Source organism: Schistocerca americana, chromosome X, assembly GCF_021461395.2.
Source record: "Schistocerca americana isolate TAMUIC-IGC-003095 chromosome X, iqSchAmer2.1, whole genome shotgun sequence".
Lineage (NCBI taxonomy): Eukaryota > Metazoa > Arthropoda > Insecta > Orthoptera > Acrididae > Schistocerca > Schistocerca americana.
This window is the reverse complement of record NC_060130.1, coordinates 901,641,260-901,668,405: the sequence shown is the minus strand read 5'-3', so window position 1 is coordinate 901,668,405 and position 27,146 is coordinate 901,641,260. Positions and strand designations below refer to the sequence as shown.

The 27,146-nt window shown below is 40.1% G+C and overlaps 1 protein-coding gene across 2 annotated transcripts in view; it reads left to right on the top strand.

The window, feature by feature from the left end:
* Window positions 1–27,146, top strand: part of LOC124555034 (cyclin-dependent kinase 17-like) — a 204,598-nt gene that overhangs the window by 38,267 nt on the left and 139,185 nt on the right. Inside the window, exons 2-3 of one of the 2 annotated variants that reach the window (XM_047128797.1) lie at window positions 198–344; window positions 9,255–9,423. In XM_047128797.1, the coding sequence (XP_046984753.1) occupies window positions 9,303–9,423 (121 nt within the window). In that variant the 5' untranslated portion in view covers window positions 198–344; window positions 9,255–9,302. The remainder of the gene's footprint in view (window positions 1–197; window positions 345–9,254; window positions 9,424–27,146) is intronic. The other variant, XM_047128796.1, reaches the window with a different exon arrangement.

Here is a 27,146-nt window from a genome sequence, read left to right as displayed (position 1 = left end):
TAACAACTGCTTATTGGCCCTTTCCGATAAGAATGCTGTCCAAGGCTTCTTGACTGATTTATTAACTTTAGTAACCATGATCCTAAATGTGCATTGTCAGTGGTGGAGTTTAATATGAATCAGTTATGAAGCAATAATCTACCAGTTGGTCTCTCTCTTGAATTGTTATTTGTCATGAGTGTTTGCCTTGTTTGCAGACTAGATAGGTGAGAGTGAATTGCTGAGCATGGGCCTCCGAGGTAAAGCGACGAACTGCAAAGAGAACTCGAGGACACGCTGATTGTATAGGCAGTGCAGAGGGCGCCACTGTCCATCACAAGGTGTCGGCTTTGAGATTGTCTCTGGTAATGCCAACATTCTCTATTGAAATTAATCATTCGTCACACTTCCGGTGCAACACTGACATCCAAATTTTATTCAGTTTAACACTTTCCTCTTTCCTGTTAAAATTATTATGGTGTTAACCAATCTCGATAGCCTCTCTATTCGTGTGCGCATAATAATGCGATGCTTTAGATATGACACTCGTCTCACTGAATTTTATTTCATGATTACGTTTCTGGTAAACATGTTCTGCTATGGCCGATTTACCTGTGTGACCCAGGCTGCAATTCCTCTTATGTTCAACAAGATGGATGTTAACACTTTTCTTTGTGGTACCGATTTAAACCTGTCCACAACTACAAGGAATTTAGTATACCCCAGTGTAGCCAAAGGATGTCTTGCATCTTTTGCTGATCTTAAATATTCTTTTATTTTTCTAGTGGGTCTGAAAACAGTTTGCACCCCCTACTTGCTTATTTCCCAATGCGATCTTACTAATGAATGGAAGAAAAACCTTGTCGTTGGGCAGCTGTTGTTCATCGTTGCTCCTGATTCTCTGCCTAGAGCGAAGTGCTCGATCTATCTCCTTGCTAGAATAGCCATTCTTCACGAAAGTCGACCGTAGATGTTCAGTCGGATCTTTTAAATAAATAGTTTCACAAATGTTGTACCAAGGTTTTTATTACACCTCTTGGTTGTCGAGGGTGGTGGTTTGAATCTTTATGCAGATAATGATCAGTATGTGTGGCCTTTCTATACACCTTATGGCCCAATGTTCCACCCCATCATTTAATCACAGACACATCCAGAAAATTCATGCCTGCAGTGACTCTCTCATCCCTGCAGTCGCAGTTAGCTGAGCTGACTACAGAAATTGCTGCGCTCCAAATGACACACTCATCAATGGCTGTGTGCCAATCATCCTGCTATACTGAATAGCTGCTGGTACCATAAGAAGTTTGTCAACAACGTCTGAAAATATAGTCTTCTGAGTTTAAACAGTTCCACTGGTCACAAAACTCCGCAGACATGAATATTATCGAGCGTGTATCGGATGCCTTACAATGTGCTGTTCAGAAGAGATCTCCACCCTCTCGTACTCTCACGGATTTATGGACAGCCCTGCAAGATTCATGGTGTTAATTTTCTCCAGCACTACTTCAGACATTAGTTGAGTCCATGTCATGTCATGTTGCGGCACTTCTCTGTCTTCATAGTACATTGGATTTTTGGGCTGTTTAGATGTGTCAGGAAGGCATTCAACTCCTCTGCTCCATGTGTCCATACTGTGAAAGTGTCATTGACATAGTGATACCAGCTGGCTGGTCTCTTACTGGCAGTCTGCCACGCCTGTTGCTCAAAAATCTCCTTAAACAAGTTAGCCACAGCAGGACTAAGAGAACTACCCGTAGCCACCTGTCAATCTGTTTATAAAAGTCACTGTTGTATTGAAAGTAGGTTGTGGTGAGGCAGTGTCGGAATAATGCCACAACGTCAGTAGGAAAAATATCTTCTATGCATGAGATAGCTTCGTTTACCAGAATCATGGTAAATAACAACACATTATCAAAACTCACGAAGATATCTTCTGGGCCCACACTCATTTCCTTCAACTTGTTAATGAAATGAGCTGAATTTTTAATATGACTGTCAGTCCTACCAACGTAAGGTTGCAGCAATGAGGCAATGTGTCTAGCTAACTTGTTGGTGGGGCCACCTACAGTGCTGACAATTGGCCTCAAAGGAACCTCGGGTTTATGCACTTTGGGTAATCCATAGTGTCTAGGTGGGCATGCTTCTCTTTTACAAAGCAGCTTCTTATCTTCGGAGGAGAATGAAGATGCTTTTACCAGTTGATTTTTAAAAAAATCTTTATATTCGGATCCTTCTGAAGTTTTTTGTAATTGGAGTAATGTTGAGGCACTCAAAGGTTTTAGGAGGGAAGGTGGGAGCACATGTCAAGAAACTGTAGATAATAATTTTTCCTATGAAACGATGTTATATTCTTTTATAGTTAGCACCATTAATTATTGTAGTATGCTGGGCAACTTGTAGAACTTTTTTGCAATTCCTAGTAATAAACAAAAGGTAAAATTTTATATTTCAATTGAAGCATCTTTTTGTTGAAATTTAACCATGTAGTGGGACACATTTCAATAGGGGATATGTGGTACTTTTCAGCACCTAAATGAGATCAGCTCTTTTTATTTTTAAGTCAACTAAAGATATATTTTTTGAATGTATCTCACACACACACACACACACACACACACACACACACACACACACACACACACACACACCCTTCCAGGACCAAATTGGTGATCCCTTGATGTCTCAGAATATGTCCTATGAACCAATCCCTTCTTCTAGTCAGGTTGTGCCATAAATATCTTTTCTCCCCAATTATACTCGGTACCACGTCATTAGTTATGTGATCTACCTATCTAATCTTCAGCATTTTTGTGTAGCACCACATTTCAAAAGCTTCTATTCTCTTCTTGTCTAAACTGTTTCTCGTCCAAGTTTCACTTCCGTGCAAGGCTATACTCCATACAAATACTTTTAGATAAGACTTCCTGACACTTAAATCTATACTTGATGTTGACAAATTTCTCTTCTTCAGAAACATTTTTCTTGCCATTGCCAGTCTACATTTTATATCCTCTCTACTTTGGCCATCATTAGTTATTTTGCAGCCCAAATAACAAAACTCATCTACTGCTTTAAGTGTCTATTGTCCTAATCTGATTCCCTCAGTATCACCTGATTTAATTTGACTGCATTCTATTATCCTTGTTTTGCTTTGTTGGTGTTCATCTTATATCCTCCTTTCAAGACACTGTCCATTCAATTCAACTGCTCTTCCAAATCCTTTGCTGTCTCCGAGGGAACTACAATGTCATCAGTAAACCTCAAAGTTTTTATTTCTTCTCCGTGAACTTTAATTCGTACTCCATTTTTTTCTTCTTTTTTTTGTTTCCCTTAATGCATGTTCAGTGTAAAGTATGAATAATGTTGGGGATAGGCTATAATCCTGTCTCGCTTCCTGCACAACCACTGCTTCCCTTTCATTCCCCTGGACTCATAACTGTCATCTGGTTTCTGTACATATTGTAAATAGCCTTTCACCCCCTGTCAGAGAGGGTATTCCAGTCAATATTGTCAAAAATGTTCTTTAAGTTAACAAATGCTATAAATCTAGCTTTGTCTTTCTTTACCCTATCTTCTGTTAGAAGTCATAGGGTCAATATTGCCTCGCATGTTCATATATTTCTCTGGAATCCAAACTGATCTTCCCCGAGTCTGGCTTCTACCAGTTTTTCCATTCTTTTGTAAAGAATTTGTGTTGGAGCGACTTATTAAACTAATAGTTCAGTAATATTCACACTTTTCAGTACCTACTTCCTTTGGGATTGGAATTATTAAATTCTTTTTTAAATCTGATGGTATTTCACCTGTTTCATACCTCTAGCTCACGAGATGGAAGAGTTTTGTCATGGCTGGCTCTCCCCAGGCTATCAGTGGTTCTGATAGAGTGTAGTTTATTCCCGGGACCTTGTTTCGACTTAGATTTTGCAGTGCCCTCTCAAATTATTTTCATGGTGTCAAGTCTCCCCCATCTCATCTCCATTTATGTTGTATGAGGTCTGTTCAAAAAATTCCAGAACATTTGTGATTTTGTGCAAATGAGTGTTGGAGCGAAATGCAGTTGGCATCCCTGCACACACCTGTGTTCAATGTGTAACTACTGGAAGTTTCATTGTTTTATGTCTGTTAGTTATTGTTCAGAGCTGTATTGAGTGGAACGTTGTGTCATACAGTTTGCGAATTTCGAGATGGCAGAGTTAGAGGAGCAATGTGTCTACATTAAATTTTGCAGGAAACAAGAAAATCTGTAGACATACACCAAATGCTGCAGGAAGCCTATGGTGATGAGTGCTTAAGCCATACTCGGTGTTACAAGTGGTTCACACGGTTTACAAATGGCCAGACAGAAGTTAAAAATGACCCTCGCTCAGGACGCCTTTCGACGTCTACTGATGATGCTCATGTCAGTAACGCCAACAAAATTGTCCATGCCAATTGAAGACAGACTGTCTGAGAGATTGCAGAAGAATGTAACATTTCAGTTGGATCATGTCATGAAATACTGACACAGCATCTTGGAGTGCACCGTGTTGCCACAAAGTTCGTCCATGGCTCATGAGTCAAGACCAGAAAAACTTTTCCATCGTAATCTGTGAAGAACTTTTGGATCGCAAAAATGAGAACGAGATGTTCCTTAAGAGAATAATAACTGGTGATGAGACATGGGTCTATGATGTTGAGATCAAGGTTCAATCTTCACAATGAGTTGGGAAAGATTCTCCAAGACAAAAAATACTTGTCAGGCCGGGTCAAATGCAAAGCCATGCTGAGAGTTTTCTATGACTTTGAATGATTAGTTCATCATGAATCTGTGCCACAGGGACAAACTGTTAATCATTGGTACTATTGGAACGTATTGCAATGCCTGCAAGAAAATGTGAGAAGGAAATAACCTGAATTTTGTGAGACAATGTATGGCTCTTGCATCATGATAACGTACCCCCACATTCATCCATTTTGGTGTGTGACTGTTGCACAAAAAGTGCAGTCACTTTGCTACCTCATCCTCTGTACTCTCCAGACCTGGCCCCTGCAGACTTTTTTTTAACTTCCAAAGTTGAAAACCCCATTGAAAGGATGAAGATTTGCAATGATAGATGAGATGAAAGAAGATGTACAGATGTCATTTCACACGATTCAGCAAGAGGTGTAACAAGACTGCTTTTGGAAGTGGAAACGATGTTGGGAGCGGTGTATGAATTGGGAACATAGTATTTTGAAGGAGACCATGCACAATGAGTAAAAGGTAAACATAAAAAAATTTTGTGATTTTTTTTTTTTTTTAACATAACTCGTATTCTATTTCTATAATACTGCCCTCAAGTACGTCTCTCTTGTATAGACTCTGTATGTACTCCTTCCACCTTTCACCGTTTAGCTTTCCCCTCAGTGGAGGACTGGTTTTCCATCTGAGCTCTTGATATTCATACAGGTGGTTCTCTTTCCTCCATAGGCTTCTTCAACTTCCCGTAGATGGTATCTATCTTTCCCCTAGTGATCTATGCTTCTAAATCCTTACATTTGTCCTCTAGCTATCCCTGCTTAGCCATTTTGCACTGTTTGTCAATCTCATGTTTTAGACATTTGTATTCCCTTTTTCCTGCTACCTTTACTGAATTTTTATAAATATCTCCTTTTGTCATTTAAGTTCAACATCTTTTGTGTTACCCAAGGATCTCTACTAGTCCTCATCTTTTTACTTATTTGATCATCTGCTACCTTCACTGTTTCACCTCACAAAGCTACCCATTCTTCCTCCCTTGCTCTTGTTAATTCTTCCCTAATTCCCCCTCTGAAACTATCAACAACCTCTGGCTCTTTCATTTTATCCAGGCTCCACTCCTTAATTTCCTACCTTTTTGCAGTTTCTTCAGTTTTAATGTACAGTTCATAACCAATAAATTGTGGTCAGAGTACACATTTGCCCCTGGAAATATCTTACAGTTTAAAAACTGATTCTGCAATCCCTGGCTTTCACTATATAATCAATCTGAAACCTTCCGGTGTCTCCAGGTCACTTCCATACACACAGACTTCTTTCATGGTTCTTAAACCAAGTGTTAGCGATGATTAAATTATGCTCTGTGCAAAATACCACTTGGCGTCTTTCATTCCTTCCCCTCAGCTCATATTCACCTTCTATTTTTGCCTCTCTTCATTTTCTTACTATCAAATTCCAGTTCCCCATGACTATAAAATTTTTATCTCCCTTAACTATCTAAATAATTTGTTTCTCATTGTACATTTCCCCATTCTCTTCATCTACAGAGCTACTTCATATATAAACTGTACTACCATGTTAGGTGTGCGCTTCATGTCTATCTTGGGTTCAATAGTGCATCCACTATGCTTTTCATAGTAGCTTATTCACATTTCTATTTTCTTATTCATTATTGAACCTACACCTGCATTACCCCTATTTGATTTTGTATTTACGACCCTGTATTCACCTGACTAGAAGTCCTCTTCCTCTTTCTGTCGAACTACACTAATTCCCACTCTACCTAACTTTAACCTACCCATTTTCCTTTTTAAATTTTATAACTTACCAGCCCGATTAAGGGATCTGACATTCCACACTCCGATCCATAGAACACCAGCTTTCTTTCTCCTGATAACGACATCCTCCTAAGTAGAGATCAACAGGGGGGCTATTTTACCTCTGGAATGTTTTACGCAAGAGGATGCTGTCATCATTTAACCATACAATAGAGCTGCATGCTCTCAGGAAAAATTATGGCTGAAGTTTCCCCTTGCTTTTAGACATTTGCAGTTACCAGAACAGCCAGGCCATTTTGGTTGACGTTGCAAGGCCAGATCAATCAATATACAGACTGTTGCTCCAGCAACTACTGAAAAGGCTGCTGCACCTCTTCAGGAACCACACATTTGTTGGGTCTCTCAACAGATGCCTCTCCATAGTGGTTGCACCTATGGTACAGATATCTGTATCACTGAGGCCCACAAACCTCCCCACCGACGGCAAGGTCCGTTATTCATGGGGGGGGGGTCTTTGTCTTTGTTTTTCACATTTTACTCCTGCCTGAGGAAAAGGCTGGATTTTCAGATGTTCTTCATTTGTGCTTGCTTAAAACAGATATTTGATTTTTCTCTTGCAGGCGTAGGACTACAGCTTGTGAGTTGGCATGAAAGCAGTGCTGTTCTCGGCTTTCAGCTGTGTAGCGCTAATGGTTGCAAGCGAAAACAACAGCTGCGACAACGCTGAGGCGCATTCATATTTATGTTTACAAAATTGCATTACATGATTGGTTGATGTAGGCGCACTACAATTGTCGGGGATCTTCTTAATGCTGACTGAACTACAGGTTCTCATGCAATAGTGCAGCTTCAAGCAAGTAAGTGAAGCATCTGGGATGTGTATTCAGTCTACTGTGGAATCATCTGAAATAATAGTACCTGCATAATTATGTGTCATTTGCTTTATTAAAAGTTGCTACTCTTGTTATGCTAGTTTGTTCAGGTTTTCATTAGGTGAACTATTGATAACGACCCCTGAAACCCTTGACCAAGTCAATTCACAATATTTATTTACATTCCAACTACTTTGTATGCTTGAACCCAGCTATTTTGCATATTTTTATGCAAGCTGTCATATCTGTTTGTGAGACAGTCCTTAAATATTAATAATGTAATCACCAAGCTAATGTTCTTCATTTGCAACGAAAACTTGTTGACTTGTATACATCAAGTGATAACAGTTTGGTGATGGTGGTGTTTCATTACTGTCACTCGGCCACTGCATTACTGTTTCTTAATCTGTCAAATAAAGCAGAATAGTACATTCTAAATAGATCTACAGCATAAGAGACATTTAATCTTTTATTGCGTTCATGCCCATTACAATTTGTTCTTCGCTTGCTACTAATTTAAGACACATCTTTCGACTTACTTTGTACAAATTATTCCATAAGTGTATTATTCTCTAAAGAAATAATTTAGATGCACTGCGAGGGACATTTCAACAGCGTTGAAATCTACCCCCAGGTTTTGTTGCAATCTGCATCTACATACATACTCACTCCGCAAGCCACCGGACATTGGGTGGCGGAGGATATACTGTACCACTATTAGTAGTTTCCTTTCCTGTTTCACTGATAGATAGAGCGAGGGAAAAACGACTGTCAGTATGCCTCTGTATGAGCCCTAATTTCTCATATCTTATCATTGTGGTATATTGGCAGCATAGTATTATTCTGCAATGAGCTTCAAATGCTACTTCTCTAAATTTTCTTGATGGTGTTCTGTGCAAAGAATGTCACCTTCCCTCAAGTGATAACCATTTAAATTCATGAAGCATCTCCATAATACTTGTGTGTTGTTGAGACCTACCAGTAACAAATCTAACTGCCCGCCTCTGAATTCCTAAATATCTTCCTTTAATCCAAGCTGGTGAAGATCCCAAACACTCGAGCAGCACTCATGAATAGGTTGCACTAGCGTTGTGTTTGTGGTCTCCTTTACAGGTGAACCACATTTTTCTAAGATTCTCCCAGTAAACTAAAGTTGACCATGTACCTTCCCCACCACAATCCTCACTTGCTCATTCCATTTCATATCACTTTGCAGTGTTACACCCAGATATTTAAATGACGCAACTGTCAATCGTGACAGTGCTAATGCTGCATCTGGACAGTACAGGTTTGTTTTTCCTACTCATTTGCATTAACTTACATTTTTCTACATTTAGAGCCAAATACCATTCATCATACGAACTAGGAATTTTGTTTAAATCTGCCCCACCTTCAGCCATTAAGGTAAAGCTCTGTTACTCACTTTTTTTAAAAATGTGCGTCAAGTAGTTTATAGTATATTAATAAACAGAATCTCCTCCTTGATTGTGTGAAAAAATCTCACTTACCTCAGTTAATATTAAGTACCAGTAATATGCTATTGAAAACAAAAGTACTTGTTAAATAACAATCTTCTTATGGATAATAATGGAGAGCAATCTGTGGTCAGTTTTTGTCCTCTTGAGGAACTCAACTGTTGGCCTGTTGATCAGTTAAACAGAGGTTCTGACAGTGAAAAATTCAAATTGTTGAAAAGTGCTCCCCCTCTCCCCTCCCCGGTTTACTAACTAATGTGTGCACCTATGAGAAAATGTTTTGCGACCATGACCAAAGTAAAAAAGTTATATTAGTGATAGTGGTTTTTGTGTACTGAGTGGGGGGAAAACATAAAACCTTTTGTTTAAATTTGATTATAAGAGTTTTTATTAAAAAAAATTATTTTATGTGTTAAACTCTCTCCTGTTTCAGACAGTATTGTTAATTTGGTTTGCTAGTTTCCAAACTGAGTGCCTTAAAATGAGTATGAAGAGGATTCGCCGCAGGCTTTCTCAGACGTTCCGTTTCAGCATTGAAGGATCATTATCTGAGTTAGCTGAACAGTTGACTATTGATAATAATGAAGAAATTAAGAAGAATGGTGAGTCAAATAAGTCTTTACAGATTTTTTCCTTCTTATTGCTCATTGGCACTTAAAGTGGAATTGTAAAAGTTAGATAAATTTGCGATAATTTACTATTGCTGAGGCTCTCCAATATTGGAATAGAACCTCAGCATTGTACGTAATGGGGAAGTCATGCTTGTACCTCAGGCATAGGTGATGTATTGATCTGATATAATTAAATTTTCCTTGAGACATTTGTATGATGATCTAAGAAGGGGAAAATAAGCTGAATATGTGAATTGAAGTTTGTGTTAGGGAGGGCATTTTACTAGGGTATTCTGTGCAGCTATGCTAGTTGTAGTGCTGTGGTTGTGTAATGGCTAGCATACCTGCCTAGCAACCAAGGAGACCTGGCTACAAGTCCCAGCTATGGCACAAATTTTAAATCATATCTTCAGCTTCCATTATTATTGTTGATAAAGATGAGACTCAAATGCCTCTAGGAAAATTTAATTATATCAGATTAATTAAATTTAATCCACTTTACAGTGTGTTCCACCCCACTATGTGAAATTGTTTAAAACATACAATGGAAACTATAAATTTAACTGTGTGGATTAAACCTGCCTCCACTAAAACAAGTCCAATGTTTAAACCTGCTAGGTGTTACAAAATGCTGTGTAATTGAAAAGGCCTATAATTTCACAACTTTTCAAGGATTGTCCTCAGTGGAGTGGCATGTGCATGTGTGTGTAGCTATTATGTGTGATGCTACCAAATTACAAGATACAACCTGCTTCCCTCCATGTTAATAAATGTTCTATAGCCAAGAACTCAGCTTACTTCTGTGTTTTCACATATCTGTAGGATCATTTGGTATCAAGAGAGGGTACGGATGGTGGAAGAAGAAAACCCAAAGGCCTGGGTAATTATTTGACTTGGGTTGAAGGCTGTCAGTTGGTCTGTGGTTTAAAGGAATGGCACCTTTGTTTACGCCACTTTACCGTATTGAGATGATTCAAAGAGTTGCAGGATAAAATGTCAATCTCAAGGGCTCTCTGCGGATAGCTTGACTTCCTCTGGCATTTATTAAATAGAATATTGCTGCAGTACTGAAACTAATGGAAGAAAATGAATGTGTGTTCAAGCGTACTATAGCAAGGCAGCTTTGTTCTTTGTGGACACCACAGTTCTTTTCACAGGAACAAAACGCACATCATGTCTCATGGTAGAAAAGAAGAATTTTTACAAATTTCTTACATAATGCATCTTGCTTTGTGAGTAATACCTCTACAGGCAGCAGAAAATGGGTTTATTACTATGGTCTTCAAATGAAGAAATGACTTTTGAAGATGGTGGTACACTTGTTACAGTCTGAAGACCCTTATCTTTCTTGCTATAAGGAGAATGTCCAATCATTTGATGTTTGACTATCATAAAAAAAGCCACTGGTATGTGGCACAAAGCTCGTATTGAATCCCAGAGTACTTCAAATTATCAATCAAAGAACAAAACACATTTAATTTTTACTTTGTTCAAAAGTTTTTTTTCTGACTATTCAGATTCGGCAGGCTTCAGACATCAGGTGCATCATTTGGTACAGCCTTGATCGTGCCACATGCAACTTGGCTACTTTCTACATGTAAAGACTTCTTAACTGATAGAAAATTTGCATTGATAAAGAAGTCTTAAGATACATGGGATAATGAAAAAACTCACCTGCTCAAAGACACGTGGAAAAGTATTTTAATGAGTGAGTTTGAAAAATGGGCAGATACTTTGACTGTAACTTACTTTTTCTTTTTTCAACTGAGTAAAATAAATAGTGATGTATTACTCTCCTAATATCTCTCGTATATGTAGTATATAGGGTAATGGCATGGAAATTTTCTGCTGGTATTGTTATTTATGAGAAATAAATTCCAACTGAATTCTACTAAGTATACAGCTTGAAGTAATAAAGGAATTCTCTGGTGGAAGATGAGTATTACCACCATTATTTCAAACTGAGTGAGGTGGCGCAGTGGGTAGCACACTGGACTCGCATTCAGGATGATGACGGTTCAAACTCGCGTCTGGCCATCCTGATTTAGGTTTTCTGTTATTTCCCTAAATCGCTTCAGGAAAATGCCACAATGGTTCCTTTGAAAGGGCACAGCTGACTTCCTTTCCCATCTTTTCCTAATCCAGCAGGACTGATGACGTCAGGTTTGGTGCCCTCCCCCAAATCAGCCATCCAACGAACCAACCAACCACCATTTAAAAAGCAACAGCAAGAAATATGAATCAAACACTATTTTGTGTGTTACCTGATATGTCACTGAGACACCATTTCCATTATTAAACATAGTTGTTTCCACTTCATGATTGGCAAAAATTTAATCATTTTGTTTTTAGTGATTTCAGTTTCAAGTATTACTCAATTTCAGGCAGTTGGAAGCGTGCAGCGTATCACTTACTTACAGCACTTGTTCAGTCCAACTTCTAAATGCACAAAGCTTTCCACACAACCTAATTTCCATTGTCGTGCTATAAAGACACATGCATCGCCTGTCAATTTTAACCATGTTATATTCAGTTATCAGTCATTTGACAAGTTGCGAAAGTCACTACAGCCTTCATATTCTCAAGAAAGACTTCAATTTCTTTCCCAGATTTCCTGTCGAACAGTGCGATCAAAGCAGATGTAGTGTAGTCCAATACTGGGGTAGGTGAACTGGGAGACACTAGGGTTTCTTCCCCTCTGGCTATGCTCAACTTCTTTAGTTGTCAGCCAAACTACAATTATCCGCATGTAACTGTGCAATCTAGCACAAAAATGGTGCAATCAATCTTGAGCAGTAACTTTTTTGCCCCCGCCCCCTTCTTGTAACTATTAATTATTAAGGATAGAGAGGGAAAATACAAAAATAGATAGGTCGCACATGGCAAAAGCACCCACCCCATAAATCCACGCTTACTCACACTGTTGGCTACGATCTGGCAGAAACAAAGCATGCAGTGGAGTCATGTTTGAGCACACCAGTTGAATTAGTGCAGTGATGTGCTGAAAACCGACCACACTAGTTTACCCAATGCCACTTCTGTCACCAGTTGTAATGAGGGTGGAGTAGAACAGCAGAGGGTTGTCAGGATGGCGTGCCTGACAACATATCAGATGGTTGTACTGGGTCTGTACATTATCGGTTTCTGGTCGTAGGCTGACACAGCAAGGCTATGAGTGGCAGCAGTATCTGTGTTTGTTATCTGCAGCTGTGGCTCGGTGATCCATTCTCAGGTTTGAGAACTGGCTCCAGTAAATAATCGAAGACCTGGACAACTTTAATGGATTTATTATGACTGTCCATCCAGTACAGTTCACATCTTTGGTAAGTCTAATGGTGGTCAAACTCCACACACCGAGACATCTATAGGCTTCAGTACTATGAACTGGCATAACCTGTTGGATAGTAGCCACCACCACCATCACCACCATCTTTTGGGTAGGTTGTTGAACATATTTATAGGCTGTGAGCCAGCCCAGCCCACACCATTCAGCAACTTGAATGAGAAGCTTATAATGGCCTAGGTACCTGCATCTTCACCTTCCATGCTGAGAGCAGTTTTCTGTCTCTTCTAATCAATTATCCTTTCAATCATACTCGGCCCTGTGCTTCAACTGGGATGACTGCATGTAGGAAGAAAACTCTAAGTACCACAGTATTTACATTGCAGACATGATTGTTATTTCTAGCATTTCTTTGCTCCAGATTCCTATGTTATTTGGTACACTGTAGAATATGACCTCCTTACATAGTTCTTGTAAGCAAAGAAATGAATTTTGGATGTTCTGGCCTAGTTTCTCTGATAAATACATGCAATGGATGGCCTGAAACACAGTTAAGGAGTAGGAGTGGATTGAGGAACTAGAGTCATAAACAGATGTGGGTCATAACATACTTAGAAGCTCACACTCAGATCGGAGGTGATGTTGAATTTGATGTCCTCTGCCTCTTGGTACACAAGCTGCTGCATACAGAACTTATGTAGCGATGGGGTCAAGCTGAGATTTTTCAGGTCTCTGTGGCTGGAGACTGTATAGAATGACTGGGATGTAAGGCTAAGGAGGTAGACATGGTGATGACAAGGAAATGAGACTCTGGGTTGGTTTTCTGGTATGCTTTTTACCGTTTCTTCGCGTGTTTGCATTGAACATGCAGAAGACCAGAGACACCAGTTTGTAACATTAGTAAGTGTAAAACACAGACAAGGCATAGCAGATTTTCCATTAATACAATTAATACATCCCTGTGACACAAGTGCATACTATAAGCAATCACATCTTCTCCATCCTTCATCTGCACTCCCAGAATTTCCTGTGAGCCGGATTGCAATTCCGTGCACATGGTCATAACACTTCTCTTCTTTTCACTTCGTGCATTGGATGCTGCACGTGAGATATCTAAGCATCACTCCTTTGGTTACGAATGTGGTGGTGGTTACCAACGTATAGATGGAAATGCGTGTTTTCCAGTTGAGTCTCTCAGTCTCTGCTACCATTTTGTATAATCCAAACTTATTTTCTAATTCATTCATATGCTATCCTATCCCTCCTGCGTGCTACTGCTGCCAGGGTTAGACTAATAGTGGCAAAGTGACTGGGGCTCTTCATGTCTCTGATGATGATCACTTCGTCTCCCTCCACTGTACTTTAAGAATTCCTATACACAAGTCATTAATCAGTTTTGACATAGAATTTAGCCTTTTCTTGCTGCTTTATATTTCAGAATACATCAACTCAACTTTTATCACAACCTCACATGTCTAAAGTTAAATGAGCTCCTTTAATCTGTACACCTATACTGTTATGAACTTTTTATTTGTTAATTGAATGACTACATTTGGTCCAAGCATCCTTAAAACATGAAAAACATCTTGTCTCCTGCCCTGAATTACTTGGGGTTTTGAGCACATTGATAATACTCCTTATTCTTCTCCTTATATTCCTTATGACCTCTGTATGTGTTTCCTCTATCTTTATCAAGGGTGATGGTGGATGGGGTGTCCATTTCCCTACTCCAGTGCAACTCGGCCACATGGCGTCTCTTATCCTGATGCATCTGTCTATAGTGCAGTTCCTTGCACAATGACTTCCTCTCATACATCTAAAACAGTAATCTCTCATAGACTGGATTCACCAAACTTTTCTTTACAAGAGGCGATGGATGCTTTTTTCGTTAATGCTAGATCCACTGCTTGGGCTAACATTAAATCTTCTGTGCTTGCTCTCATGACTGTTTCAGTCCTCTCATCTTCAATTCATCATATAAATACTGCTCGTGCCACTTTCCCAATTAGCACTGGGCTGCCCAGAATGTCAGATTTCCCATTATTTCCAGGATGGCTTCTCAAAATTGGTCCTGCAATGTGTCAACACAACATGCCCATTTGGTCGTATTTTCGGCCCTGGTCTGCGTACCAGAGAATGATAGACGTGCAGGATAATCCAAAGTCCATTTTGACTCATAGTTCTCCAACAAAATACCCTTCACATTTACCCAACTTGTTGTCAAATTGCATACAAGTGGTTTTCTTTGAACTGCACCCGCAATCCTAATTTCAATAGCACACTGTGACTTGGTCACAATTGCCTATGAATTCTCTAATTTCATCATACAAGACTATATAGTGAACAGGGCCCTCACTAACTTCCACATCCATATTAGGTGGTTTTTTATCCTTTCTGAGAAAGGATAGTCTATGGCTGTGAGAGCTGTAGACTATGTTGTGATTCACTCACCGTCAGTCAATTCAACAGTGCTGCATTGGCATAATGCTGGAATTTGGTGTGGTCAATACGCACACGCTGCTGATGCAGATGATGGCAGTCCCAGCCTTAGTTTTCATAACAGCTGCAAAGCCATTCTCTGTTGTTTACTCCAGTGGTGTGCTCGCTGCTTTATTGTAATTTTCCAACACAGGACGGTGGACAACCTCCTGACTTCTTCTTGTTTTGCTCCTGCTGTGTGCTGGAAAGGACTGATCTACCTGTTCATTGTACCTGATGTACCTCGAAAGCTCAAGCCGATTCATTCTAAGACGGGGTTTGCTAGTTCTCCTTAGAAAAAATTCTATCTTTCATGCTCTAAGGCACCTTACTTCTTAGTAAAGGTAGTAAGCCAGGTATCAAAGGCTGGACCCAACACCTGGCACCAGTTTGTGTGTGGTAACCTGACATGGACCATAACGTACTTACTTAGTTGATGCGGGATTTGAGGTGATAGGCGTCATGGTACGTGAGTGGCTGTGTCTAGGACTGAGATGATGATGGGTTCAACCTGAGGTTTTTCTGGTTTCTGTGGTTAGAGACAGCATGGTATGACTTGGATGTTAGGCTAAGGAGATAGATGCAGTGATGACAAGGAAATGAGACTCTGAGTTGGTTCACTGGCCTGCTTTTTATTGCTTCTTCATCTTTGAAATGAAAATGCAGAAGAGGACAGACACTAGGTTACAATATTGTATGTGTAAGGCATAAATGAAGCTTACTAGATTCTCCAGTCAGTAACCAGAACAAATGGCCACTTCGGCTTATAACTTCATTAAGATTTGGGTATACACAATAACGTATGGTACTGCAGACCACAAACCATGGAAGTGCCTGATCATCGCTCTAATAGAACCTTTAGTTTGAAGTCCTCGTCACATTGAAAGTGATGTGCAGACATAGATACATGCAGATAAATGTATGGTGGAAACCAATAACCCTAGTCCAGAGGTACATACAGGCATACTTTGCAAGTCCTTAGTTTGCAAAGTTAATTCAGTATAATTTTCACTCCCTTACTATCTGCTGTGGACTGTTTGTCATCCAAGGCTTCTGGCTGGAAGTCTCCCCGGACTGGAACTCTACTTTGTTTGATATGAGAGGGCCCTTTTTTTTGGTGCTGTTTGCTTACTGATGTATATGACAGCATCGTTTTATAGCCACAATTTGCAGCCATTTAGCATGAAATCAGTTTCTCAATGTGTATGACTTCTTTGTGGAGTCACAAAAGCGGTTTGCACTGTACCTCTCTAAGTTAAAATGCTTACTGCTAATAGGACAAGGAATTCTGCCTTATGCAAGACACTTTTTCAGTTTCGTTTTACACAGACATGGTTCAGCACTTTTTGCACTATCTTCAGTGGGTTATTTTATTTAGCACAAAAAGTGCTGAAATGTGTCTGGGTACAACAAAACTGAAAAGGTGTCTTGCATAAGGCAGAATTCCTCGTTCTATTTTCATAGCAATCGTGGACATAAGAAGTACTGCATCAGCACAAGATGATTATTTATTGCTAATATTCATATTTAGACGTTTTTTTTTTTTTTTTTTTTTTTTGTGTGCAACCGTTTGTGATTCGGTCAAAATTTCTTTTGACATTCATCCATTACTGGCTTGAGTGGTATTTATTTTTCACAAGGATTCCCACTTCACGATAAGCTCTCTCTTGTCTGATGATGTCCTTTCTATGGAATGTATGTATCATTAGCACAAGAACTCTTAAAAACTGGTCTTGTGCAGACTCCTTTCCTAATAATCTTTCTTTGTTCTACAAGCACCATGGGGCATATATGTTAAACACTGTAGTATTGGAGCCAGGTTACTGTATCGGTTTTTCTTTTCATTTGCCTTTCAGCCAACATTAAAAACTCACAACCAACAGTGGCCTGATTGTGGGGCTAGAGGTTCCTTGTAATATACTTTATATTCCATGTCTTCTAAGATTGGGCCTTCATCAGACCCTTCAGATGAAATGTACACCATTTTATCTGGTGACTTGTTTGCCATATTACTTGGTATGTGCTTCTTGGTTCCTTATTTGCTCTATGGGGAGTGTCTTGGTTGTGTTTCTAAGGTATCACTAACTGTAGTGAGTATGTTTCAGGTATGATTATTACTTTGGTCATAATTGTTCTCTCTCAATTTTTGACACGGAAAGATGGCAGGTTTAGTGGTAGATGTTCTCTCGCTTGAAAGAACTGCATGACACACACGCATACAAGAGCATGTTGAGTCCATAAATGCACCATCTATGTCTCCGAATACACAATTTTTGCTATGATATTTCTCACTGCAAAGACAACAGATATAACAAAAATTAATAGCTACATGAATTGGCACATTTTTCTAGCCTCGGGCTGGTGTACACATTTACTCTTCTCTATTTCTTGGATCTTTTTGTCTTTATTATAAACCAGAATCCTTGCTAGTAGCTGAATGTTAGCTTGAAAAGATAATATACTTCTGGTGACAGTTATCCTTTGCCCGACCTGTGCTACTTCGATAAATCAAGTAGCAAGACCCTCGCAAACAAGTGTGGTATCGCTAATTCTTTTGGCATTTGAAGCTCTGGAGATGATTTGGGATGTGTGAACCAACCCGTAAGCAGATAAATCAAGGCTTAATATGTTCAGCCAAAACTGCTGAATTGAATGTCAGAATGAATGTGAGGTATTTTCGGGGTTAATGGTCATCAATTTGTTATATTTAGCACTTGAGAAACGGCACCTTGCTCCCATACTATATGTAGTTTGACAGGAGCCTACATTGTTACGCCCTTGAATGATATGACCCGATATCTTGAATTAAGAATTTTGTGCAATTTTGCTACAAAGGGATATGTGCTACTCATCTCCCCATTCAGAATTTGCCGTCACTACTCTAGATATCACATTGTTCACAGACAGTATTACATTCAGTCGCATCTTAACTCGTTTTAGACAACTTATTGTTTTCTGTATTCACTTTTGTGCTTTACCCTTTCATGCAAATTACCACGCCCAAAAAGAGTGGCCCAGATGAATATAAACTTAGATTATGTGTAGAACAGTGTGCCAATGTGACTCATTGACATGGGATGGCACAATATTAATGTGTGAGTGAGTTTGATTGGGGCAGAATCGTCTGTCCACATCTTGTGCATATGTCACATTGTTACATTTTGGCTCATATGGCATGCTGCTACAACAGTAATCTGTGTGGAAGCAACAGACTGTGATAAGTGAGTAATGGACAACGCCGTGTGGCTACAACATGGAATGATTCCTGTCTTGTCCACATGTCAGTAATGCACATTACAACTTTGTCCAGTTACTTTGGGTTGATACTAGAGCACAGCAACAAATGTGAATCTGTCTTTGTTGATGGTTCAGCACTGTCTGTTGTGGACATGCATACCATTGTGTTAGATTTCATTGTCTAGAAATCAAAAATACTTCAAACTGTAATGGACAAATGAATGTCATTGCTAACATTCGCCATTGCAAAATGTAGTACTTTGAAGGGGTGCCACTTTGTCCTACCCTACTTCGACACTCCCGTATGTATTTAGACATTACAGGAATCAAAGTTATGTGCCAGTTTGTGCCATAATAGGCAAACAGTATGTGTGATGTCATGGAGCTCTATGGGATACAATCAGTGATCTTGACTCCTATCACAGAATGCTGCATCATGGAGGCTTTGTAACTCTTAGGTACAGCCTCTCTTTTGGACAGCTCTGTTCCAGATGGAGGCATAAAATGTTCAAACTTTCGTTGAAATATTCTAAGTAATACTGGTACCACTGTTTTCTGTGCCTACATATTTTCTTCAGATGCAGGCATCGAAAATGTTGGGGATGTGGTTGGTCAATAATACCGGGTGATCAAAAAGTCAGTATAAATTTGAAAACTGAATAAATGACGGAATAATGTAGATAGAGAGGTACAAATTGACACACATGCTTGGAATGACATGGGGTTTTACTAGAACAAAAAAAAAAATACAAAAGTTAAAAAAATGTCCTACAGATGGCGCTTCATCTGATCAGAGTAGCAATAATTAGCATAACAAAGTAAGACAAAGCAAAGATGGTGTTCTTTACAGGAAATGCTCAATATGTCCACCATCATTCCTCAACAATAGCTGTAGTCGAGGAATAATGTTGTGAACAGTACTGTAAAGCATGTCCGGAGTTATGGTGAGGCTTTGATGTTGGATGTTGTCTTTCAGCATCCTTAGAGATGTCGGTTGATCACAATACACTTGCGACTTCAGGTAACCCCAAAGCCAATAATTGCCCGGACTGAGGTCTGGGGACCTGGGAGGCCAAGCATGACGAAAGTGGCGGCTGAGCACATGATCATCACCAAACGACGCGCGCAAGAGATCTTTCACGCGTCTAGCAATATGGGGTGGAGCGCCATCCTGCATAAACATCGTACGTTCCAACAGGTGTTTATCAGCCAGGCTGGGGATGATGCGATTCTGTAACATATCGGCGTACCTCTCACCCGTCATGGTAGCAGTTACAAAACCAGAATCACGCATTTCCTCGAAGAAAAAAGGCCCGATAACAGTAGATGATTTTTTTCTTTTTTTTTTTTCCTAATAAAACCCCATGTCATTCCAAGCATGTGTGTCAATTTTTACCTGTCTATCTACATTATTCCATGGTTTATTAAGTTTTCAAATTTATACCGACTTTTTGATCACCCGGTACTTTCAGCATAGTCCTCCAGCAACCAGTGGTGATGCTGTGTAAACTCATATAAAACAGTGTGAAGGCTGATTTCTCAGGAACATATCTAGCCTTTGTTTGATTCCTCGCTGCAAATTTTAAAGACTCTGTTACCTAATCTGTGGTATGCACTTTATTTCATTCATATAGATCCTTCAGAGTGGTTGTAATTCTCACAAAAACCAGTGTGAATAGGATACTGACAACTCATTAATGGTCCCACCTGTGTTTTTCTGATGAGAAAAAGAAAAGAAAAAAAAAGAACTCACAATTTGAATCCATTTGTCTTGGTACTTATAACGGATCCTTGTTTTATCCAATATATGCTTAGGAAATTACCTTGTTGAGTTGGGTGTTTGTATTTACCAAGAATCAACTCATCCTGTTGGGAGTAGAAGAAAAAAGCTGTGTAAGAACCATCTTGATCCCCCAGATAACTGTGGAAATGTATATCAGCTCAGGTAGGTAGTCCTGTGTGTGTCTGAGGAAGCCTAATGTGACTCAGGGAAGATAAGTGCACTGAGTTTGCCAGTTAAGATGTGTTTCACCTCAACATCCATATACCGTAATAGCATGTAGCTAACATGGAGGTTGCATCTATGTGGTATAGATGCTTATAACAACTTCATGATCTATGTGGTAAAACCAAGGTCTCTACTCACCAGTGTTTTAATATCGTGCCTAGTGGTGGGTGCTGAAGCATTCGCAGAGGACATCTGGCACTGATCAGACCCGCTCTCACTTACAAATGGCATGTTCATCACACTTATACCCAGACAGAACTAAGTTTCCTGATGTACTCATCATTTAGAAATACTTCAGGAGTGGTTGAGAAACGTGCATGTGGTTTGAGATTCTGCCTAAAAACTGTTGATATTTGTTTCATGAGCATTAAAATGTGGTCCAAGGCAAGGCAGATAAATCAGCAGTAATAGATCGTGCACTAGGGCAGGGAAGCCATGAAATTGATTTCTCAGATACTGTTGTTTTACAAGATATAATAATTACTCTCCTAGGATGTGCAGAGGCCATAGAAATATCAAATCACAAAAACAATTTCAACAGAAGAGGAGGAGGAGGATTGAAATTAGACATGGTGTGGGAATTAGCGTTTAATAAAACAAACTGTGCCAGCTCTTCCCCACAAATCCATTGCATACATTGGCATGACTCTGTGATCTTAGGCAGGAGTCTGATGACATCACAAACAAACTCTTGTGTGGATGCATGTAAACAGTTTGGCTTTCTGAGTTGTTAAAGCCTCCGATGATGTGTCCAGCGTTGGAAGACAGCACATTACGCAGAGAATTATGCCTTGAACAATGGCCTAATGCCCATAATACAAATATCAGCAATATTGCAGATACCGGCCATGGAAGTTTGCCTTCTGAATTGTGTTACGTTTATGTTTTAGGGTTTGTGTGCATAGTTCACTGTTTCCATTTGACATAAGTGTGTGACAAATACAGTGTACTGACTCTACTACAAATGTCAATTATTAACAATGACACCTTCCCTATCTTCAAAAAATCTGCAAATGAGGCTGCATTATAAATCTAGTAAAAAGTAAAAACCTCATTCAACTTCATAGCCACTCTGATACCTCCTTGCATGCTATCCTGACTCTCAAAAACCCTCAGATTCTGTTCTTTGACTTCTTGTCATTTTTATTTCTGATTATTTTATGGAATCTTTTCATACATTTTCAGTGTTGATATAGGTTACTAGAAAGTTGAATGGAGAGGTTTGAGAACCACTTTGAAATAGATAAAAAATGCTTATAATTCAGGAGTGGAGTACTGGAAGTGGTGTGTCATTTGACTAAAGATATCTACAATAAAAAGGATATTTCAGTAAATGCCAAGATCAGTTTTGCATCAGTTCCCAATGCAAATGAGTAATCGCTAAACACAGCCAAGTTCATTGTGAGCTGAGAACTCAATAAATACCAGTAAAAATAGCCAGAAAATTAATGTTGAGAGCAGGGTTGGTATTCGACTACTTTACGAGACTGAATTGCAGCTCCTTGCATAGCCCTTTTGCTGTGAGTGATGGGGCCCATATGAAATGCTGCACATGCCTTTGGTGGGGACACCTGTCAATCACAAGCAGTAATGCCTCTGAGTCACTATCGATATAGGACAGCAGCGAGGATATTAGGTCCCTTCCCCCTGAAATTGGCACTTAGGTCTGAAAATGTTCCAGCTCCTTTCAGTGTTGGTGGGGTGGGGAAGGGATTGGGGGGAGGGGGGGGGGGGGGGAAGTTGGGCGGAGTAACAGCACTCTACACCAACAGAACCATGGGCTTAGGGTTGGCCTTCTCAAGCGACCTAGCCGCGAACTGCGGGGGCAGTGCACCGGAGGTAACAAGCTGCACCAGTACAACCTGGAGACAGTGAAGATGGCAATGCATCAGAGGCAGCAAGCTGCACTGGTACAACCTGAGTGAGGGAAGGTAGGGTCAGAGAAAATGGGTCTGTCTCCACAGACTCTGAAACTGTGATCCCCTCGCTGTCCTGCTGACAAGCGGAGTTGCAGGGTAGAGGTTGTACTGGCTCATGAGGCAAGACCAAGAGGCTTCGCTGGTGACAGCTGTAGTGTCCTATCTGGGGAGCAGAGGCAGAGTTTGGGAATGCCAGTTGCAACTAGTCTAAGCAGGAACTTGTTGCAGAGGTGGGTCATTGGATGTGCCTGTATGCAACATCAAACAACTGAGTGTCCCTGTAGCCTGCGAAAACCCCATAGATGCACCCTGGATACCAGCTGAGTGTGCGTGCCCAGTTACAAGTGCCCCATGCACAGGCAAGCCTGTATGCAGGCTGGGCACAGTGCTTGGGATGCTGGAATTCTAAAAGGGTGCAAAGTTGATGCAATATTCATCTGGCCTTGAACCTGTTGACTGTGGTGCACTTTGTACATTTTGAGGGATCTGTGCAGGGCATCCTTGGCACATGACATTTGTAAAGTGATCAGCATCTGAGTTTTGAATGTGTGGAAGAAGCTGTGCAGTTGTCAGTTGGGAGCTCTAGTCGACACCAGGTGGCAAGTCACCTGGCGAAAATCCTCTCGAGGGCATGGATGGTGACATTCGTTTCACATATGAGAAGTTAGAGAGCATGTCCCCAAGCTGCCACATAGTTCCCTTAAATGGCCCAGCAAAATCAATGTAGACCCTCTGCCATGGGTGGTGGGGCTGGGGACATGGTGGGAAACGTGAGCAGGAGTCGCCTGATTGAGGGAGCAGGCATGACAGGAGTGGCACACACATTCAATTTTGGCATTAATGGTAGGCCAGTTGACGTGGTGCCAGGCCAATGCCTTCATGCATGTCATCCCCCAGTGCAAAGGCAGCAACAGGCAGATTCCATATTCCCAGACATCCGGAAAATATTTGACATGGTGCCTCAGTGCAGATTGTTAATGAAGGTCCGCAGAAGTGCCCCAGGGAAGTGTGATAGGACAGCTCTTATTCACTATATACATAAATGATCTGATGGACAGGATTAGCAGCAATCTGTGGCTGTTTGCTGATGATAGTGTTTTGTATGGAAAGGTTGACCGACTGCTGAAGGATACAAAAATGACTTCAAGGTGATGAAACGGCAGTTGTATTTTATTTTATGTTTATGGTATGTGAAGTTCAAGACTCGAATGTTGATATCCCAAAGTTGTTTGATGCCACTCTCAAAAAGATTGACTTTGAAGTTTTCTGAGCACCTTTAGTACACTAAATTAATCTCGATATTTTGACAGGCAGTGTGGCTTTGTGGTAGGATGCTCGCTTGGTGAGTTGTTGGCCTGGGTTCGATACATGACCAATGCAAATTTTATAAAAAAAAATTATATTTGGAATGAAAATTGGCTTTTTGTGTGTGATATATAATTAAGAAAAAGATGATGTTCATTTTTCATAAAAAATGACAGTTGTGTGTGTGTTAACTAGCATAATATTAACGACTTTTATATTTAAATGCTGTAGGTATTCAAACTGGGAAAAAAACCAAAATGTGACTCTAAGCAGCTTACCAATCTCTAGCATTACCATTTTCTTTTTTTCATCTTAATGTATTTTATGCTTCAGGGAGATGCTCGTAGTAGGGCCTGCACCTTTGTTTAAAAATTTGGTTCGTGTGACAGTCGAACCCAGGCTGCTCTCATTTAAGATGAGCTCTCTACAACAGAGCTACACTACCTGTACAAAATTCGACCTTAGTTTAGGATATTAAAGGTACTTGGAAAATTAAAAATGGATTTTCTCGAAAATTTTTGAGAGTTGCATCGGTTTGCTGTGGACGATCAACATATGAGTTCTGGACTTCACATACCATAAACATAAAAAAAATTCAAAAATCTGATTGCTGTGTGGGCTTCTTGGAGAAAATACCCAGTTAGTGTGATGAATGGCAGCTTGCTGTAAATGTAGAAAAACTTAAGTTAATTCAGATGAGCTGGAAAAACAATCCTGTAATATATAAATGCAGTATCAGTGGTGTATCACTAAGGCAAACGGTAGACTTTGATCTATTGGGAGTATTTTAGGAAAGTGTAGCTCATCTGTAAAAGAGACCACATATAGAACAGTAGTGCAACCCATTGTTGAATACTGCTCGAGTGTTTGAGATCCCCACCAGTTGGGTTTATAATAAGACATCAAAGCAATTCAGAGGCATTCCCCTAGATTTGTTATGGTAGGCTTGATCAACATATGAGTATTACGAAGATTCTTCGTGAATTCAAATGGGAGTCTCTGGAGGGGAGACGTACATTTTGTGGCACACTATTGAAAAAATTTAGAGAACCAGCATTTGAAGCTGACTGCAGAACGATTGTGCTGTCTTCAACGTACATTTTGCCTCAAGGACCACAACCATTAGAGAAATTAGGGCCCATACAGAGGTATGTAGACAGTTGTTTTTTACTCGTATTTGTGAGTGGAACGAGAGGAGACAACTAGGTGTTGTACACAAACAATTCCGGAACTTTGTCCACAAAATTTTTGTACACTTACCTTTTAGTGTAGATTGCTCATTCAGACATATGCTCATGTTAGAGTTGTCCATAGTTCTTCTCATTATGAAATCTATAACTAATATGAGAAGGAATGGTGACGAAATGCATACTTGAGTGATGCCTGTCAGAATAGTAAAGAAAAGGGTGTTCTCATCTTTTGTTCTCATACAGGAACTCGAATCTATAGATACAGGGTTCTGAAAACCTCAATGAGATGGTAAGGAATTCCTTTTAGGCCTACAATATTCTGCAAGGATTCTGTCAAATGCTTTTCAAAAACTGATGAAATTTGTGTGCAGTGCACAGTTGAATTTTGTGCACTGTTCAGTTATATTTTGCAGAACAAATGTATGTTCAGAGCAGGATCTCCAACTTTGAAAGCCAGCCTGTTGTTCTCATAGTTGACAGTCTGCTGCTTCTTGTATCCTTTTCTAGAAGAACAGGGCAAAAGACTTCGCTTGGTTGTGAGAGAAATGTGATATCTCACCAATATGTACATTCTACATGTACATATTTACTCCACAAGCCACCTTACAGTGTGTAGCAGAGGGTACTTTGTGTACCAGTGCCACTTCCCACTTTTCCTTTTCCAGTTGCGGATGGTTCGTGGGAAGAACAATTGCTGGTAAGCCTCCGTGTGGGCTCTAATGTCTCTGATTTTATCTTCTCTGTCTTTGTGTGAGATATGTGTAGGAGGATGCAATATATTGGTTGACTCTTCTAGGAATTTACTCTCTCAGAACTTTAACATACACCTCTCTTGCAGCGTCTGCCATCAGAGTAGGCTGAGCATCTCCACGACACTATCGGCTTACTAAATGAACCTGTATCAAAATGTGCTGTTTTTTGTTTGGATCGGATCTTCTCTGTTTCGTCTATCAATCTTATCTGGTATGGATCCCAGATTGCTGAGGAACATTCAGGTATTGGTGGAACGAGTGTTTTGTTAGCTAATTCCTTTGCTGATGGACTACATTTCCTGAGGATTCTTCCACTGAATCTTAGTCTGATGAATGCCATACATGCAATTAATTTTATGTAGTCATTGCACTACAAATCGCTCCTTATGCATACTACTAGATATTTTTTGAAAGAACTGCTTCCATTGACTGTTCTGCAATTGTGTATTCATACAATAAAGGACCTTTCTGTCTGTCTATTCGCAGTACGTTACGTTTGTTTATGTCGAGGATCAATTGCCACTCCCTGCATCAAGCATTGATCCTCTGCAGGTCTTCCTGCATTTTGCTACAATTTTCTGACATTGTGACTTCCCTGTATACAGTAGCATCATCTGCAAAAAGCCTCATGGAAAACTTCCGACATTATCTTTTAGGTTATTTATACACTGATAAGACAAAAAATTATAACCACTGCCCATCGCAACATTGGATGCTGCCTGGTGTGGTTGCAGGCACGTGAGGCGGTAACAAAAGTAAGCAGAGCAGACATGGACAGGGAATCACCCTAGCAGTGATATGAGCTGCAAACAGGGAAATCCATTGAGATAAGCAACTTTGACAAAGGGCAGATTATTAATGTGCAGAGCCTGTGATCGAATATTTCATAAACGGCGAAGCTGGTTGAATTCTCGCGTGTTACTGTCGTGAACACCTATGGAAAGAGGTAGGAGAACAGTGAAATGACCAGTAGGTGCTAAATGGTGGGGACCCTCATGACTCTTCACAGAACGTGGGGTTTGGAGCCTTGTTGGCCCTGTAAAGTGGGGTAGATGGTGATCTGTGTCATCTCTGCTGAAAGAGCACAATGCTGGTGCACACACAAGTGTTTCGGAGCACACCGTTCATTGTTCATTGTTGAACATGGAGCTTCGCAGCAGACCACCCCTCTGTTTTCACATGTTGACCCAGCATCGTCATTAATTACAACAGTGGGCATGGGACCATTGAGATTCAACCGTTGATTGATGGAAATGTTCGGCTCTTCAGGTGAATCAAATTTTTGATACACTAGGTCGATGGTCATCTCCACAAAAACAGAATCGCAGCTCGAAGCATGCAGCGCACCACGGACACAGTCTGGTAGGAGAAGTATTATGCTATGGGAGACATTCTCCTGCATTTGTATGAGACCTGTGGTAGTATTCGAAGACATGTTGGCAGTTGTGAACTACCTGCATCCCTTTATGTTTGTTGTCTTCCCCGATGGTGATGTCGTCTTTCAGCATTACAATTATCCATGCCCTGTAGCCAGAACTGTGC